Source organism: Ochotona curzoniae, unplaced genomic scaffold, assembly GCF_017591425.1.
Source record: "Ochotona curzoniae isolate NIBS_2020 unplaced genomic scaffold, NIBS_Ocur_1.0 contig_50, whole genome shotgun sequence".
Taxonomy (NCBI): Eukaryota; Metazoa; Chordata; class Mammalia; order Lagomorpha; family Ochotonidae; genus Ochotona; species Ochotona curzoniae.
Window position 1 is genome coordinate 5463381 of NW_024466446.1, and position 15906 is coordinate 5479286.

Sequence of the window (15906 nt, forward strand, 5' to 3'; positions counted from 1 at the left end):
CCCCCACCAGATTCACTCCTGGCCTGGGGTCTTGCGTGTTCCCGTAGGTGCTGCAGCCGAGTCTGTTATGGCGCATCTCACTTCAGCATTCACCAGCGGCTACTGCAACCTAGCTCCACCTGGCCTGCCCCCGGTCCCACCGCATGCCGGGGGGTGCTGCAGCCTAGCCTGGCTTAGCCAGCCCCCAGTACTGGCCCTATTTTTAACTGGTGGGTATTGCATCCCAACCCAGCCTGGCTGGCACTCTAACTCTTGTACCTGCCAGTGGGTATTGCAGACTGACCCGAACTGGCCTGCCCCAAGACCTGACCCACATGTATGCTGACAAGTACTATAGCCTGGCCTGAACTGTCCCCGGCCTCAGTTCTTGAGCTCAGCAGCCGGGGCTGGTCTTAACAGGGAGTTCCCCAAGCTCCCCTTTGAGACCACCTCCCAGTCGTGGATCTTGCACACTGATGAGTGTTTTACTCAGCTTGACTTGGTCCCCCTCAAGCCCCAACATTCACCAGCGGGTGCTACAGCCTTGCCAGATCAGCCCACACCCCTTCCTGCTCTCACCGGCGGGTACTACCTCCTAGGCCTTGTTGTCGTACCCCCAGCCCTCATGTGGATCAGCTTGTGCCACAACTTGGCTCAGCCCATCCCATACCCACTCTGGTTCTTACTAGTGCCAACAGGTGCGGGAGCCTGTCCCAGTTTGGCATACTCAGTCCCAGCCCACATGCATGCCAAGGGATGTTGTAGCCATTTTCAGCCTGATCTGCCCCCATTCCCGGATTTTGGGATCACTAATGGGAACCACAGCCCAAGCAGGGGAGTCCCCATAGCTCCCCTGCCAGGTCCTCTCCCAGCCATAGAACTGGCACGCGCCAGTGGTTTCTCTGGCCAAACTTGGCATGACCTGCCTCCAGTCTGTTTGATTTAAAAGACTGATTTTTTTTTTTTTGGAAGGGTGAGCTACAGAGATGGAGAGGCAGAAAAAGAGAGAGAGAGAAAGAAGAGAGAGAATGAAAATAAATGTTTTCCATCTGCTAGTTCACTTCCCAAATATCGCAGTGTGCTGGGCTGAGCTAGGCTGGAGCCAGGAGCCAGGGACTTCATCTGGGTCTCCCACATGGGCAGCGTAGACCCAAGTACCTAGGCCATGTTCTGCTTTCCCAGGTATATTAGCAGAGTGCTGAATCAGAAATGGAGCAGCCCCAACTCCAGCTGGGGCTCAGAATGGGATGGCTGCATTACAGGGGGTGGCTCAACCCCTGCTGTGCCACAGCGCCAACTTCAACGTGGTTTCTTCACGCTAACCTTTAGTTAAGAGTGCTGAATAATAAGTCCACTTTTAAAAATGTTTTCAGTTTCGGCCCGGCGCGGTGGCGCAAGTGGTTAAGTCCTCGCCTTGCACGCCCGGGATCCCATATGGGCGCCGGTTCTAATCCCGGCAGCCCCGCTTCCCTTCCAGCTCCCTGCCTGTGGCCTGGGAAAGCAGTCGAGGACAGCCCAAAGCTTTGGGACCCTGCACCCGCGTGGGAGACCCGGAAGAGGCTCCTGGCTTCGGATCGGCATAGTATCGACCCGTTGCGGCTCACTTGGGGAGTGAATCATCGGACGGAAGATCTTCCTCTCTGTATCTCCTCTCTGTATATCCGCCTTTCCAATAAAAAAAAATAATAAAAATAAATCTTAAAAAAAAAAAAATGTTTTCAGTTTCTAAGGAAACAGTATCCTGGCTTCTTCCCCGATTTTAAATCATATTTAGAATATAAGTGTTTTTACATAATCAGAGTAAGGTATATGAGATGAAAAATAAGTCTGTGGATCCTACATTGGGTATAGTGGGTAAATCTGCTGCCTGGGTAGCCAGCATCCTGATTGGGCACTATTTGAATCTTAGCTGTTCATCTTCCTATCAGTTCTTTGCCAGTTTGCCTAGGAAAGCAGCTGAAGATGGCCCAAGTATTTGGAGCCCTTTACCCTTGTAGATCTGGATGAAATTGCTGGCTCCTAGTTTCTGATCAGCCCAGCTCCAGCCATTGTGACCATCTGGGAAGTGAACCAGTGTAGGGGAGATCTCTCTCTCTCTAATTCTGGCTTTGAAATAAATAAATAAATAGATAAATAAATAAATAAGTGTTAATGTCACAGAGAGGTAACTTCTTCCTGAGAAGCCTTACTGCAAACGAGCTTCAGATTGGACCTGGCATGTTAACCTAGTGACTCAAATCCTCACCTTGCATGCACTAGGATCCAGTATGGGCGCAGGTTCATGTCCCAGTGAACCCGCTTCCTTTCCAGCTCCCTGCCTGTGGCCTGGAAAAGCAGTAGAGGATGGCCCAAAGCCTTGGGACCCTGTACCCATATGGGAGATCCGGAAGAGCCTCCTGGCTTTGGAATGGCTCAGCTCCTGTCATTGAGGCCGCTTAGGGAGTGAACCATATCTATCCTCCTCTCTCTCTCCTCTTCTCTGTATATCTGATTTTCCAATAAAATATATATATATCAAACAAAACAAAAAAATGAACTTCAGACCAAAAGGAGCAGAGTAATTATCAAGGAAATTTAAAATGCCACATATGATACATTTTTATTTTGTATTTCTAAACAGCCTCTTTTTAAGTTGCCTGTTTCTGTTCTTTCTTCTTCTTTTTCTTTTTTTTTTTTTTTTTAATATTTACTCATTGTACTTGAAAGAGTTACCAGGGCTGGGGGATACTCTGTTCACTGGTTCACTCCCCCAAATAGCCGCAATGATCAGACCTGAACCTACCTGAAGCCAGGAGCCAGGAGCCAGGAGCTTCCTTCAGGAATCCCACATGGGTGCAATGCTTCAAAACCTTGGGCCGTCCTCTGCTGCTTTCCCAGGTCATACGCAGAGAGCTGGATGGGAAGTGGAGCAGCTGGGACTGGAACCAGTGTCCGTATGGGATCTGTCGCCACTGTGGGCAATCAGTCCGATAGACCACCACGCCGAAGTGTTCCTGTTTTGATCTCTGTATGAATGAATTTGTGCTGCTTGTTGATTTCTATCATTTTTCCCTTGCCTTGAGCATGTTGTTCTTGGCCTTTGCTTTTTTGTGTGTAAACTTTAGAAAAACTCCTGAAGCTACCCCCAAGAGCCTATTCAGAAGTGACATCAGTACTGCATTGTATCCATATGCCAGAGACTCAACATTTCCGTGACATAGAATTTTTCTCACCCAGATCATATATCTTTTTCTAGTTATACAGATTACATTAATTAATTAATGACAACTTAGGGAATTGCTACCCATTTTATTGTATACAGGATAACATTTACTCTCTCCTGTCTGACTCTTCTTTCTTTTCCTTCTCTTTTGTCCCCTCCCCCTCTTCCATTCCCTCCTCTTATCTTCCCTCCCTTCTTTTCTTTGTAAAAGGTGTTTTCTTATTTGAAAGGCAGTTGCAGAGGTAAAGAGAGAAACCTCTTCTATACACTGATCTACTACTCCCCAATGGCAACAAGGGCCAAGACTGGGCCAAGCTGAAGCCAGGAACCAGTAACTTCTGGGTTTCCCACATGGTGCATGAATTCCAAGTGCTTGCCCTGTCTTCTGCTGCATTAGTCGGCACATCAACAGGGAGCTGGATTGGAAGTGGAGCAACTAGGATTTGAACCTTCACCTATATGGATTGCCAACACTTCAGGCAGTGACTTAAGCCACTGTACCACAGTGCCAATCCCTCCTTTCATTTGTATCTAAAGATTTATTTAACTCAGAGTTTATGAAAGACTGAAAAGGCAGAGTAACAGAGACAAATAGATCTTCCATGTATTTATTCATTCCCTAAATGGCTGTAGTGTCCACAGCTGGTCAGGACAAAGCCAGGAACCTGGAATTCCATCCAGATCTCCCAAAAAATATGTTGGGCTCACAAGCACTTGGACTGTCCTCTGTTTTCCCAGGCTCATTAACTGGCACTGCACGGAAATGGAGCAGTTGGGCCTGGAACTGGCACTCCAGTGTGGGAGGCAGGCTACAGAAGTGGCAGCTTAAATTGCACCATGATGCTGGCCCTAACTACTTGTTCTTTCCATTGAAGTAAATTTAGATGACATTATGTGTTGATCTAATTTCTGTGTTATCTTTACTGGCAGGAGAAAAATGATAATTTAAGATTGCTATTAAGAAAATTAGCTAATTTTCCATATGGTAGCCAGATTAGAAAAATATAAATCATTATTTGCAGGTGATTTAATTAATTTTGGAATTTTAATATTAGTTAAGCAAACAAACAATTCCAATAGAATAACATAAATGTTTTATTAGATGTTTACATAAAATACCAGAGGAACATAAAAAAGGAAGTGAGTAACTCAGCGTTTGGACACTGGCATTTATACTGTGCAAGAGCCTGCCAAGGACTGCCGCTGGGTGAAGGCAGCCAGGTAGTGTGTGAGCACTGGAGACAGCATGCTTCCACACCTTGGGTTATTTTGGGGTATAGCTCTAGAAGGAGGAGGATGCATAATAATTGAAGGAAAGTGGGTCAAACTCATACAAGGTCTGTTTAAAAATTCAGATTTATAGGGAAAAGTGTTTTCAAATCGTGTTGGGCTGCATTGTAGCATTTATTTAAATCCAGCCAAGGCTGATTTGGAATCTCCCAGTTTTTGCTGTTGCACCTCTTGTGCCCCTTCTAGACTATAGTACGCCTACACATGTGCACTGACTGCACAATTCCAAAAGCAGTATATTCTTCAGGGAAATGACATCCACATTGGTGCTATGTTCTGGTCAGTATTCCAAAACTGGTTAAACCTCCCTAGAGTACATGCAGTGGTGTCATGGTTTTCAGTATGCTGTGGATATTTATGACCTGCAACTTAGCAAAGCAGATTGTGAAAGAGAACATTTATTGTCTTCTACTGTAATGAGGTCACAAAAGAATCCTGTCGAGATAACATTGTTCATAGCTCTAAAGGAACAGGGCACGCTATGGAGTTTGATTGTTGGCTAAAATGCCAAAGGGTTGTTTGCAGTTGCTCACGGAATGTAAAAATTAGTAAGCCAATCCTTTCCTGGGTGAGCTGCTGGCTAAGGAGCAGGGAAGGGATGTTTTTATGACAGCCCAGCAGGGTGAAACTTGAAGGCCCCAGAAGAAAAGCACAAGAGAAGAAAATCTTACGGGAAGATGGATTTTGAAAGATGGATTTAATTTTGGCAGCTATAGACGGGAGGGCATTGTTTTTCTCAGGGGAGAGAAAGGAGGTGGGAAGGGGCTTAGTGAACCTGGCAGCCAGCGAGGACTCTGAGCAAGTCACAGGAACCAGCGAGAGAGCTTGAGGATGTCAGTTGGACCCGTCGGGTTGATGCCACAAAGGAGTGTGGGATCCCCAAGAAGGCCTGGAGCCATGATGGTGACAGGCACATTCCTGCCGTGCCTGCCCTCCCCAACACCCCACCCCGTCCTGTTCCCTTTGCTCTGTCTTTCCCAGCTGACATCACACATGCATTATGCGCTGTTCTCGTTTTCCCCACCCAGAATCAGCTCAGCTCCAGCACTGTGGGAGTACTCTGAACCTGCCAGTTGGAGCTGGCTCTGTTCCCACAGTGATTGTATGATGATTATTCCCACTTCGAGTCCTGTGAGCAGATGGTAGGGACTGTTCATCCCAGTTACACCAGCAACACTTTAGAAATCAAATCATACTTTTAAAAAGACTTATTTATCTGAAAGGCAGAGTTACACAAACAGAAAGGGAAACACACAGAGAGAGAAGCATTTTCCATTTTCTATCCTCTAACTCAAAATTGCCAAAATAGCCAGGCTGGTCTCCCATGTGGGTGGCAGGGGCCCAGGCACCTGTGCCATCCTCTGCTGCTTTCACAGGTGCATTAGCAGGGAGCTGGGTCAGGAGTGAAGCAGCTGCTACGCATGCCTGGCCCATAGGGATGCGGGCATGGCAGGTGGGGATTTGACTTGATGCTGCACAATGCCAGCCCGTGAAATCACATCACACTGGGTACTGTCTGTTGAATGCGATGGAGCCTTTTACACTTCCTGTTGCTATATCTTACATGTAAAGATTCAGAAGCAGTAGACAACAAAGAGATGGAAATTCTAAAAGATTTTAATTTTCACATAAAGAAACTCTTTGGAGTTTTTTATGCTTAGTCTCTGTTCAAGAAAATTGACCTGGAGAGATGAAAGGAGAAGTTTGGCTCTGCTAGCCTTCTGCCTGAGCAAAAACCACAGCTCTTCCTCCTGCTCAGACTGTGCCAGGCCACGGCTTGTTGGCTGCAGCTTTCTTAACACATCTGTGAACGTGCTGCCGGTTACCAGGAGGGCAGAAGATGAGATGGATACAGATCAGAATCTTCCTTGTCCGCATTCACCTGCATGGTCTGAGTATTTACAGCAGCTGCTCGAGCACCTAAAGTGTTCTTTCATTATTTAAACTCACCTGGGAATCAAAGTTGTGCCCCAGAATATTTTATGTGCCATCTTGTTGGTCCATTCACTTTCTGGCCTGGAAGGGTTTTTTGCGTGTTTTCTTTATGTCAAAACCTGCTACATTCACATTCATTTTTAGGTTTGTGGTCTGTAGAAACCCAGTTCTTTAGAGGCAAAATGAAAAGTTTGAAGTTGAGGCTCTCTAAGACCACTCTGGCAGCATTTTATTCTCTGAGTAAGGATGAATTTTTATTACTTAAGCTATCTTTTTTTATTTTTTAAAGATTTGTTTATTTGGAAGTCAGAGTTACAAAGATGCACAGAGAACTTGTGTGTGAGCGATCATCTGCTGATTCACTCCCCAAATGGCTGTGATAACCAGGGCTGGGCCAGACCAAAGCCTGAAGCCTAGAATTCCATCTGAATCTCCCATGTAGATGATAGGGCCCCAAGCTTTCCAGCCATCCTCCACTGCTTTCCCAGGAGCATTAGCAAGAAATGGATCAGAAGAAGGATCCATCATCACAAGTTGCAGCTTAACCCGCTGCTCCACAATGCCAGCCCCTCTGACAGGTGTGGGTTGGGTTGGTTTGTTTTGTTTTTGTGGATTTATGCTATGTATTTGAAAGGTAGAGCTACAGGGGCAGAGAGAAAGAGGGATGGGGAGAGGGAAGGAGAGGAGCGAGAAGAGGAAAGGAGAAAGAAAGGGAGTGAGGTCTTTCGTCCATTGGTTCACTCCCTAAATGATCACAACGACTGGAGCTGAGCCTGTCCAAAGCTAGGAGCTAAGAACTGATAGCTTCTTCCAGGTCTCTCACATGGGTGCAGAGGCTCAAGCACTCGGGCCGTCTCCTGCTTGCCTGGGCACTTCAGGGATCTGGATCAGAAGTAGAGCTGCCCACGCCTGAACTGGTGCCCATGTGGAACACCAGCCCTGCGAGCCCTAGTCCAATGTGCTACATCCCAGCACTAGCCTCTTCTCTGCCAGATTTTTTTTTAAAGGAATTTGTTACTGTATTTTGTTTGTGTAATAATTTGTTTTGATCCAGGATCAGAGGCCTAGTCTTCAGTGGTTTGTGTTTAGATTATTTGGGCAGCAAAAAATTATCCTTAGCAATGACAAATGGGTAGCAATGTGTAAGTTTCCTTTGAAAGAGAGATTTAGGGGACTCACGCCTGAAGTGCCTGGTTTGAAGTTATGTAACCGTAGGTAGCTCTCACTGTGTTGTTCACAGGACAGGTAGAAGACTTTGTCGCCTCGTGCAGCAGTTCATGTTAGAAAGTTAGAAAACAGGTATAAAGCCAAGCATAGTTTTACTTTGCAAAAAAAGATATATGGCAAAAAATGAGATGTTAATTTAAAATTTGTTAAGAAATACAGATAATGTGAAGAAGAAATTTTCAATCTCTTGTAGAAGTAACCTATGATTACTATCTGTTGCCTTTCCCAATTTTTGTGCTTATAAGATTAAAAATCACATTGGATATTTAGTTTTATACCTTGATTTGCAGTTTCATATTATTTTTCTGTGTTGTAAAGTTCTTTTTTGTAACATAATTCACACTTTTAGTTAATCTTGAGAAAATCTTTGAATATTTTGGTTATTTCTTATTTGTACTATTATAAGTAGTGCTATTGTGAACCTAAGTCCTTCATTAAGATATATACTGAGAAATTGATTTACTGGATCTTATCTTAATACATACTCATCTTAATACATTTTCTGTTGTTTTTGTTTCGTGCTGCTATGCGACCTGAAAAACAGATTGAGTAGTTTATAAAGAACAGAGATTTACTTTCATATTAAAAAAAAAAATAGGAGTGCTTTTTGTGAAGAGCCTGGGCCATCATTTGCTACCTTCACAGAGGCACTGGCACTGGGATGGCTGGAAGTGGAGCAGCCAGGACTTGAACTGGTGCTGCATGGATGTGGTTTTGCAGGCGGTACTTTCTCTGTTACACCACAGGGCCAGCTCTACTTTTGCAGTTTAGAGGCCAGGAAATTGCAAGGTCAAGGGGTTCGTGTGTGTCATCCATGGCAGAACGTCAAGAGGTACAGGTGAAGGAGAGCCCAAACCCATCTGCTTGTCTGTAACTCCTCCTTACAGACCAGCATTAGTGCATTCCAGTGAGGGCAGGGTCCTCACGACCTAGCATCTCTTAGAGTGAGTATCCTCAGCATTGCTTCCAGTGGCTGGTTATCAACACTATTGCATTGGGAATCAAGTTTCCAACAGGTGATTTTGGGGCATGCGTTCTGAACCACTGCAGCCATATATTGGCAAGTGACCTCCCAGAAAGTCTTTATAAAACCCCACTCCTCATAGCAGTGGAATGCTCATTTCATCCATCCTGCCCGTGCTGAGTGTTGTGGTGTAAATAGTTTTTGTCTTTGTATTTTCATTCAATGGGAGCATGAGAGAGAGAGAGACAGACAGACAGACTCCAGACTGGTCAGGCTAGAACCAGAAGCGCCAGCCATGTCTCCCTTGTAGATGCAGGTTCTCAAATACTTAGAGCATCTGCTGCTTAACCAGGAGAGTTGTCATGGAGCTGGATTGGAAGCACAGCAGCTGGGACACGAGCCAGTTTTACAGGCAGCATCTTTAGCTGCCATGCCACCGCTAGGACCCATAGTACTAATTCTTGACTGATACACCCTTAGACTTACCCTTGGTTTATACTGTCATCTCCAAGTATTTGTGTGTGAATTCACTAGCATACAGACAGGTGTACATTTTTATATATGTATATGTGCAAATTCATTGTATCTCACGATTGTTTAATTGCAAAACACAGTGTGTGACTTTTTAAAAACTATAAAAGAACTTTCCTGTGAATATGTTAAAAAAAAAAAAGCACTGAATTTTCACTTAAAAGGGGATAAATTTCCTGGCATGTGGGTTATCTCCATAAAACTTATTTAATTTTTAAACAATAACTCGGTATTTAAGAGAATGTTTTTGCTGATTATAGAAGCAGTACATTTGTGTATTGTGAGAAAGTGGAAAGCATGCTGGAGTTGGGAGAAGGGGCAACCCAGGGGCATGTCTGTGCGTTTCTGCACGTGCGTCCACGGCGGGCACTGCCCTGAGACTGTCGGCCGCTGGGGCTGCTGTTGCCTATCCTTTTTTCACCCACATTTTGTATTATTTTTCTTATCAAAAAGATGAGATAATTTTGGGTTTTAGCATTATGCATCATTTGTTTTCACTTAGTTTTGTAACTGTTTTAAATGTTGCCCTAAACCCATTATAAGCCTTTTAACGGCTTGCAATGCCACTGTGGTTGGGTAACAGCCAGAAAGCTCACCCTGTATGGCAGATACATCAAAGGCTCTGGCTGCTGAGTCGGAACTGTAGCACAACAGATTAGGACACCTCCTGTGAGGCCAGCATCCCTCAGAAGCCACAGTTTGGGTCCTGGCTGCTTCACTTTCCATCTGGTTCTCTGCTAATGTGCCTGGGAAAGCAGTGGAAGATGGTTAAGTTGGTTCACTCCCCCAAATGACTGCAATGGCCACGGTAGGGCCAGGCTAAAGCCAGGAGCAGCAGCTTCATCTGGGACTCCCACTGGGTGCAGGGCCCAAGCATTTAGGTTGTCCTCCACTGCTTTCCAAGGCTTAATAAGGAGAGAGCTGGATTGGCAGTGGAGTGCTCAGCTCTCAGTCTGGCACTGAAGGCTGCAGCTTAACCTACTGTGCCATAGCACTAGCTCCATGCTGTAATGTAAAAACTGAAAAACTCTGTTCTTTATAAAAACTCTGTTCTTTATTTGTCACAGATATTTTTGCTTCACTAGTCACATTTAAATTCAATTATTTTTAATGTTCTAACTTATTTCCGGTTTAAACTTGTTCAAAAAGAACTGGGTAGTTGGACAAGTTGAAATTCTTGGTTTCATAGAAACTACTCCCTTTACACATGATTCAGATTTTAAGAGTTCTATGTAACAGACATTTTAGTTGAAGTGTAAAAAATTGAACTTTTTTCTTTCTGTTTGTGTTTTTCAGAGTTTGTTATTTCATATACTTTCAGCATTCAGTTTCAATATAAAGGAGGTTGGTCTTTTCGCTCAAGGCCTTGGGCATGAGCCTGTAGATTGCTATCCTGGTTTGCTTAGAAATGTGAGTATTTTAAATTTATTAGTATTGAGATTTTCATTGCTGAACGTACCATCAGTAAAAAGGATAAATGGAAATATTTCACTCCTCTGTGAGGGATGTTTAACTTTGCTTTGTTTATCTCTTCTTACCTTGGGTGTAGTTATGGCCATGTAAGGAAGAAATGTGAGATGGGAGGTCATGGGAACGAAGAAGGCAACCCAGGAAGGTTCCAGTCCACCCACCTATCGACCCCTCTCCCGTAATGCGTCTCACTCACTCACTCCCGAGGTTTTTGTTAGCACAGCTTTTGTTCTAGTTTAAACACAGTCTTGTACTGTTGAACAAATCCTGTGTTTAAAATGACATGATTAGAATTTGATGTTAAAACAAAGCAGAAAATTCACTGAGCAGCCTTGTATTACCTATTTACATCTTAGTTTTTAAGCTGTCTCTGCTTCCCTTAACTTCTAGCCAAATTCAAGATATTTTAATTTATTATGTTTGCAGAGCTCTTTTAAAAAACGTTATGAAATTTTAGTGGTTGTTAAGCATCCTGGTCTTTTGGAGATTTGATGCAAGAGAAGCAATTTTGAAAATAAGGACCCAGGAAAGAAGAAATCAACTTTTCACATGTTCAGTTTTGAATGGGGTTGGCTTTCATTCTTAGGAAATTAGCGACCATTAGACATAAAATCCCACTTATTAGTAAATGTGGACAAAGTGAAACCTAAGGAGAGCGCGGGCTGGGGGCAGGGGGAGGATCTCAGCGGAAATATCACTCACCCCAAGAAAAATAGAACTGATGTAATCCTGTTTGCAGTGGGAGTTAACCTGCAACTGATTTTGTTTTACAGCTGGTTTTATCATTAGTGTCGGAACTCAGAGAGAATCATCTTAATGGATTTAACACTCAAAGGCGGTAGGTGTTAAACTAAACATCCCACTTCTCGAGTTTCAAAATGTATCAGTTCAATTGTGAGGAAAAGATCTTGTCTAATTCATAAGAAATGCATTTTCATAGTTAGGGTTATCTTCTGCGTCGAGAGATTATTTCAGTAAAATATGTGGCAAACTGGTGAATTTTTCCACTTTCTGTCTCAGACGGTATTCCCTCAACTCCCAGGGGAAGTAAGTAAATCATGCAGTGTCTTTTGTGGACCCATTAGCTGAAGAGCCCCGCATGTGCGTGGAAGGGAGACCAAACAAAGAGACGCTTTGAGGCTTCCCCTGGCTGCTTGCTTGTGTAAGAGGAGAACGTGCGTGAGCGTGTGGGTGTGCTCTCAGCCCACGGCTGCACTGCCCTCCCCGCACCCCGCTCTGTGAGCATGTGTGTGCACTTGTGCGCACGTGTGTGTGTGTGTGTGTACACGGAGGGCATATTTATAAGGCAACAGAGACTTGATGTGCACATGTGACCTATTTTAAGAAACACAATATTCCAAGATCTAGACTAAACAAATCAAATCGATTCAGACAAATTAAAAGGCAATTAATCACGTTTGAAATGGCTCTTCACCCTGTGGAAGAATTCAGGGTTGTTTTTATTGGTGCCCATTTCATTTTTAACAAATCATTAACCAGGAGAATCCAGGAACGAAGAGACTTTGTGATCTTTTCATAAAGCTTTTGCCAGTTAAAACTTATCGTAAATGGTCTTTGTCCCCCAGGCTCTAGGAATCTGTTGCAGCTAAACAACAAATTCTTTGAAGAAAACATTAGGGAGAATTTTCATGCCATCCAAATTGGTAATGATTTTTTTAGATACAACATTTAAAGAACAAGCAACCAATTAAAATAGAATACTTGCACATTATGTAAATTAATAATTTTGTAATTGAGGGATACTGTCAGGAAAGCAAAGAGATGGTGGAATATCTTGCAGTTAACATCTGTGGCAAGAACTGAAAATCCAGACTATGCAGTGAGTTATTAAGAAAAAAATTAAAATAATAAATGTCACATTCACTGTGGAAAACAATTTAGCAAACAAAAAAAAAAATCACTGTCCGACCTAGCTTTGTATTCAAAAGAATTGTAAGCAGTCATTCAAGCAGCTGTCTACGTGGTAGTGCTCATTTGAAACTGTAGCTAGAAGATGGAGACAGCCCAGCGTGTTCATCAGTATATGCACAGACAAGCAAAATGTGATATATGTATTTACATGTATACATTGGGGCACTATTTGGCCATAAAAAAGAATGGAAGTTTGATCTATGCAAGAATGTGGGCAGGTCTCGAAAACCCTCATGGTAGTAAAACAACCATAGCAGTTACCATCCCGCAGACATGAGGCCCTTGGAATAGGCATTTCACAGAAACAGAAAGGGTCCCTAAGGGGCTGGAGTAAAGAATGGGGAGTTATTTAATGGGTTAAATGTTCATGTTGAGACTGATGAAAACCTTTGGTATAGATAACAGTGGTGGGTGGCTAACCCACCAAAGGATTTAATGTCACTGAATGGTTACCACTTAGAAATGGTCAAAAAATAAGTATTATTTATGTTTTAACACAATAAAAAAATTAACCAAGAGAAGGTCAAATGTGATGCTATGACATACTCTTTCAAGTGACTAAAATTTCAAATGCTTTGCTGGCATGTATGGGAGAAAATGTGTGACTCACCCCTGCATTGCTTGTGAAAATGTAAAATGGAGAAACCATTTTGGTAAATAGTGTGACAGTCTGTTACAGAGTTCAGTCACCGTACAACATCCCAGGTCTATTCTTGAGTGTTGGCTCCAAACTAAGTGAAAACATAGGCGTTGGCCAGGTCTAATATGCAGATAGTCAGAACTGCTTTAATTGTAGGATTCAAAATCAGAAACCACCCAAAGGACCAGCCCAAATTGAATACTGAACACATGTCTTCCTCATTCTCTCTGTCTCCTTCCCTCCTTCTCCCTCTCTTTCCTTCTCACCACCCTCTCTTGGAATATACATTTCACCAAAAATGTATACAGATGCTAATAAACACATAGGTATTTATATGCAAATGTTTACATCATTACTCATAATAGACAAAAAGGGAGAAGAAACCCATATAGCCATCAACTCATGAATATGTGAATGATAAAATGATATATCCTTAAAATGAAATTGCAGGCCTAATTGAAAAGGAATTGATCATACTGCACCTCAAGCTGTAATGCTGCGGTGAGAGTTTGGAAAGTGGTTAAGAAACTGCTTGGCGGACTTGGCATTGTGTAGCAAGTTAAACCACCCCCTGCAATGCCGGCGTCCCATGTGGCCACTGCTTCACACCCTGGCTGTTTTACTTGGGGTGCAGCTCCTGGCCACAGTGCCTGAGAGTGCAGCAGAAGATGGCTCAAGGACTTGGGTCCCACCACCCACACGGGAGAGCTGAGGAGAGCTGCTTCTGGCTTTCATCTTGGCCCAGCTACAGCCATTGTGGCCATTTAGGGAGGGAACTAGTAGCTGAAAGATCTCTCCCTTCATCTTTCTCTCCCTATCTCTCTGTAACTCTTTCAAATAAAACAAACAAATCTTAAAAAGAAGCAGGATCAGCCACTTAGTCTACCTATATCTCCTTTGGGGATGTTTGTGTTTGAGTGCTGGCTCGGATTCTGATTCCAGCGTCTTGCTAATGTGCGCCCTGAGAAACAGCTGGTGATGCTTGCCACCTGCCGGGAAACCCTGGGTTCCTGGCTTCACTAAGTTGTACTTTTATAGTATGTAAATTTTGTGATATTTTGAAGTATCCCTTAAAAATAAAAATCTGCAGAGTTCACAGACATGGCGCCCATTTATTCACCTCTCAGGTAGAGACGTAGATGTAGTTGTAAGATGAATGTCGAAAAATGAATCTAAACCCTCAAAATACGTCATAGAATTTAAAGTTGTTAAAAATTCATAGAATCCCTGTGATAACAACAAAGAAAACAGAAGATGCACGAAGGAAAATGAGAAGAGAATCAAAGCAGAAATTCTGAAGCTGATGGTAAACAAAATAATTTACTCAGAATACTGTTAATGAAAAAGTGACTGCTTAAAACTTAAGAAATGTATTTGCAGCAAACTGATAAGATTAGGATGCAAAATATAGAAGTGACTTCTACAAGGCAGTAATGAAGAGTTTGGGAATGGTTAAGGAATATAACCAAGTCGTAACTGAAGAACCCTGCAGGAAGGACATCAAACAAGACTGCAGCATAGTAAGTCACAGGTCTTGTTCCTCCACAGACATCAACTTGACAGTGCATGACCCAAAGCTTTTATGAGAACTTCCACCAGGAGAGTCGTACTACCACAGGCCAACTCAAGTATAGATTTGTTGAAATCAGTGAACACCAAAAAACTTCCTTAACAATCACAATACCTTCCCCAAAGTTGGCATAGTTTAGCAAGATTGAGAGAAGAAAACTTCTTTCTTGGAAGAAGACGTAAGAGTAGAGTGTACATCCAGTGTTTCACCGTCTCAGGGGCTTTCTGCTTTGTCTGAATCTGTGCTGACACGGATCTGGCATGTTTTGCATGCCTAAGCACCATCAAGAACAAAAAGTTCAGTGTTTAATGCAGTATCAGATACTCTGCAAAACACCAGAGGGAACAAGCAATTACAGGCTTTTCAAGATTTTGTTTATGTTTATTGAAAAGGCAGGTCAGATTTACAAAGAGAAAAATCTTCCATCTACCAGTTCACTTCCCAAGTGGCCGCAATGGCCAGAGCTGAGCCAATATGAAGCCATGAGCTTCTTTCAGGTCTCCCATGCAGGTGCAGGGTCCCAAGGCTTTGGGCCGTCCTCCACTGCTTTCCCAGGCCACAGGCAGGAAGCTGGTGGGAAGCAGGACAGCTGGGACATGAACCGATGCCCATTATGAGATCCTGATCCTTACAAGGCAAGGATTTCACCACTGAGCCATCATGCTGTGCCCAAGAAACTATTAGCTTTTACAGAAACTGACAAAAAACTCTGGGAAATTACGTGCACAAATCTGAAAGAAGCTTGGAATGTTCAGCTGAACTAACTGCTGAAGTTCTTTCCTTGTGTGAAGCCTGTGCATAAAGACAGAGTGGTGACTTGTTAAATGCACCACAGCAGAGCTAACACCATCTGTAGTTCCAGTATCCCACGTGGGCACCAGTTTGAGTCCAGGCTGTTCCACTTTCTATCCAGTTCTCTGCTGGTGTGCCTGGGAAAGCAGCAAAGGGTGGCCCATGGCCTTGACCCCTGTACCCACCTGAGAAACTTGGAAGACGTGCCTAGTTTCTGGCTTCAGACCATCTTTGGGGTGAACCAATGAAGTGTTTTTTTTTCCTTTTTTGTCTTTCCTTCTTTCTCTGTAAATCTGCCTTCAAGTAAAAATAAATATTTTTTTTCATGCACAAAGCACAGCCAGAATAACATGACACATGAAGAAACAGTGAAG

The 15906-nt window shown here is 43.4% G+C and overlaps 1 protein-coding gene across 1 annotated transcript in view; it reads left to right on the plus strand.

Moving 5' to 3' along the window:
* FANCC (FA complementation group C) overlaps nucleotides 1-15906 on the plus strand; it is a 228114-nt gene that overhangs the window by 138868 nt on the left and 73340 nt on the right. Inside the window, exons 5-6 of the mRNA XM_040988870.1 lie at nucleotides 10425-10538; nucleotides 11372-11436. Coding sequence (XP_040844804.1) covers nucleotides 10425-10538; nucleotides 11372-11436 — 179 coding nt within the window. The remainder of the gene's footprint in view (nucleotides 1-10424; nucleotides 10539-11371; nucleotides 11437-15906) is intronic.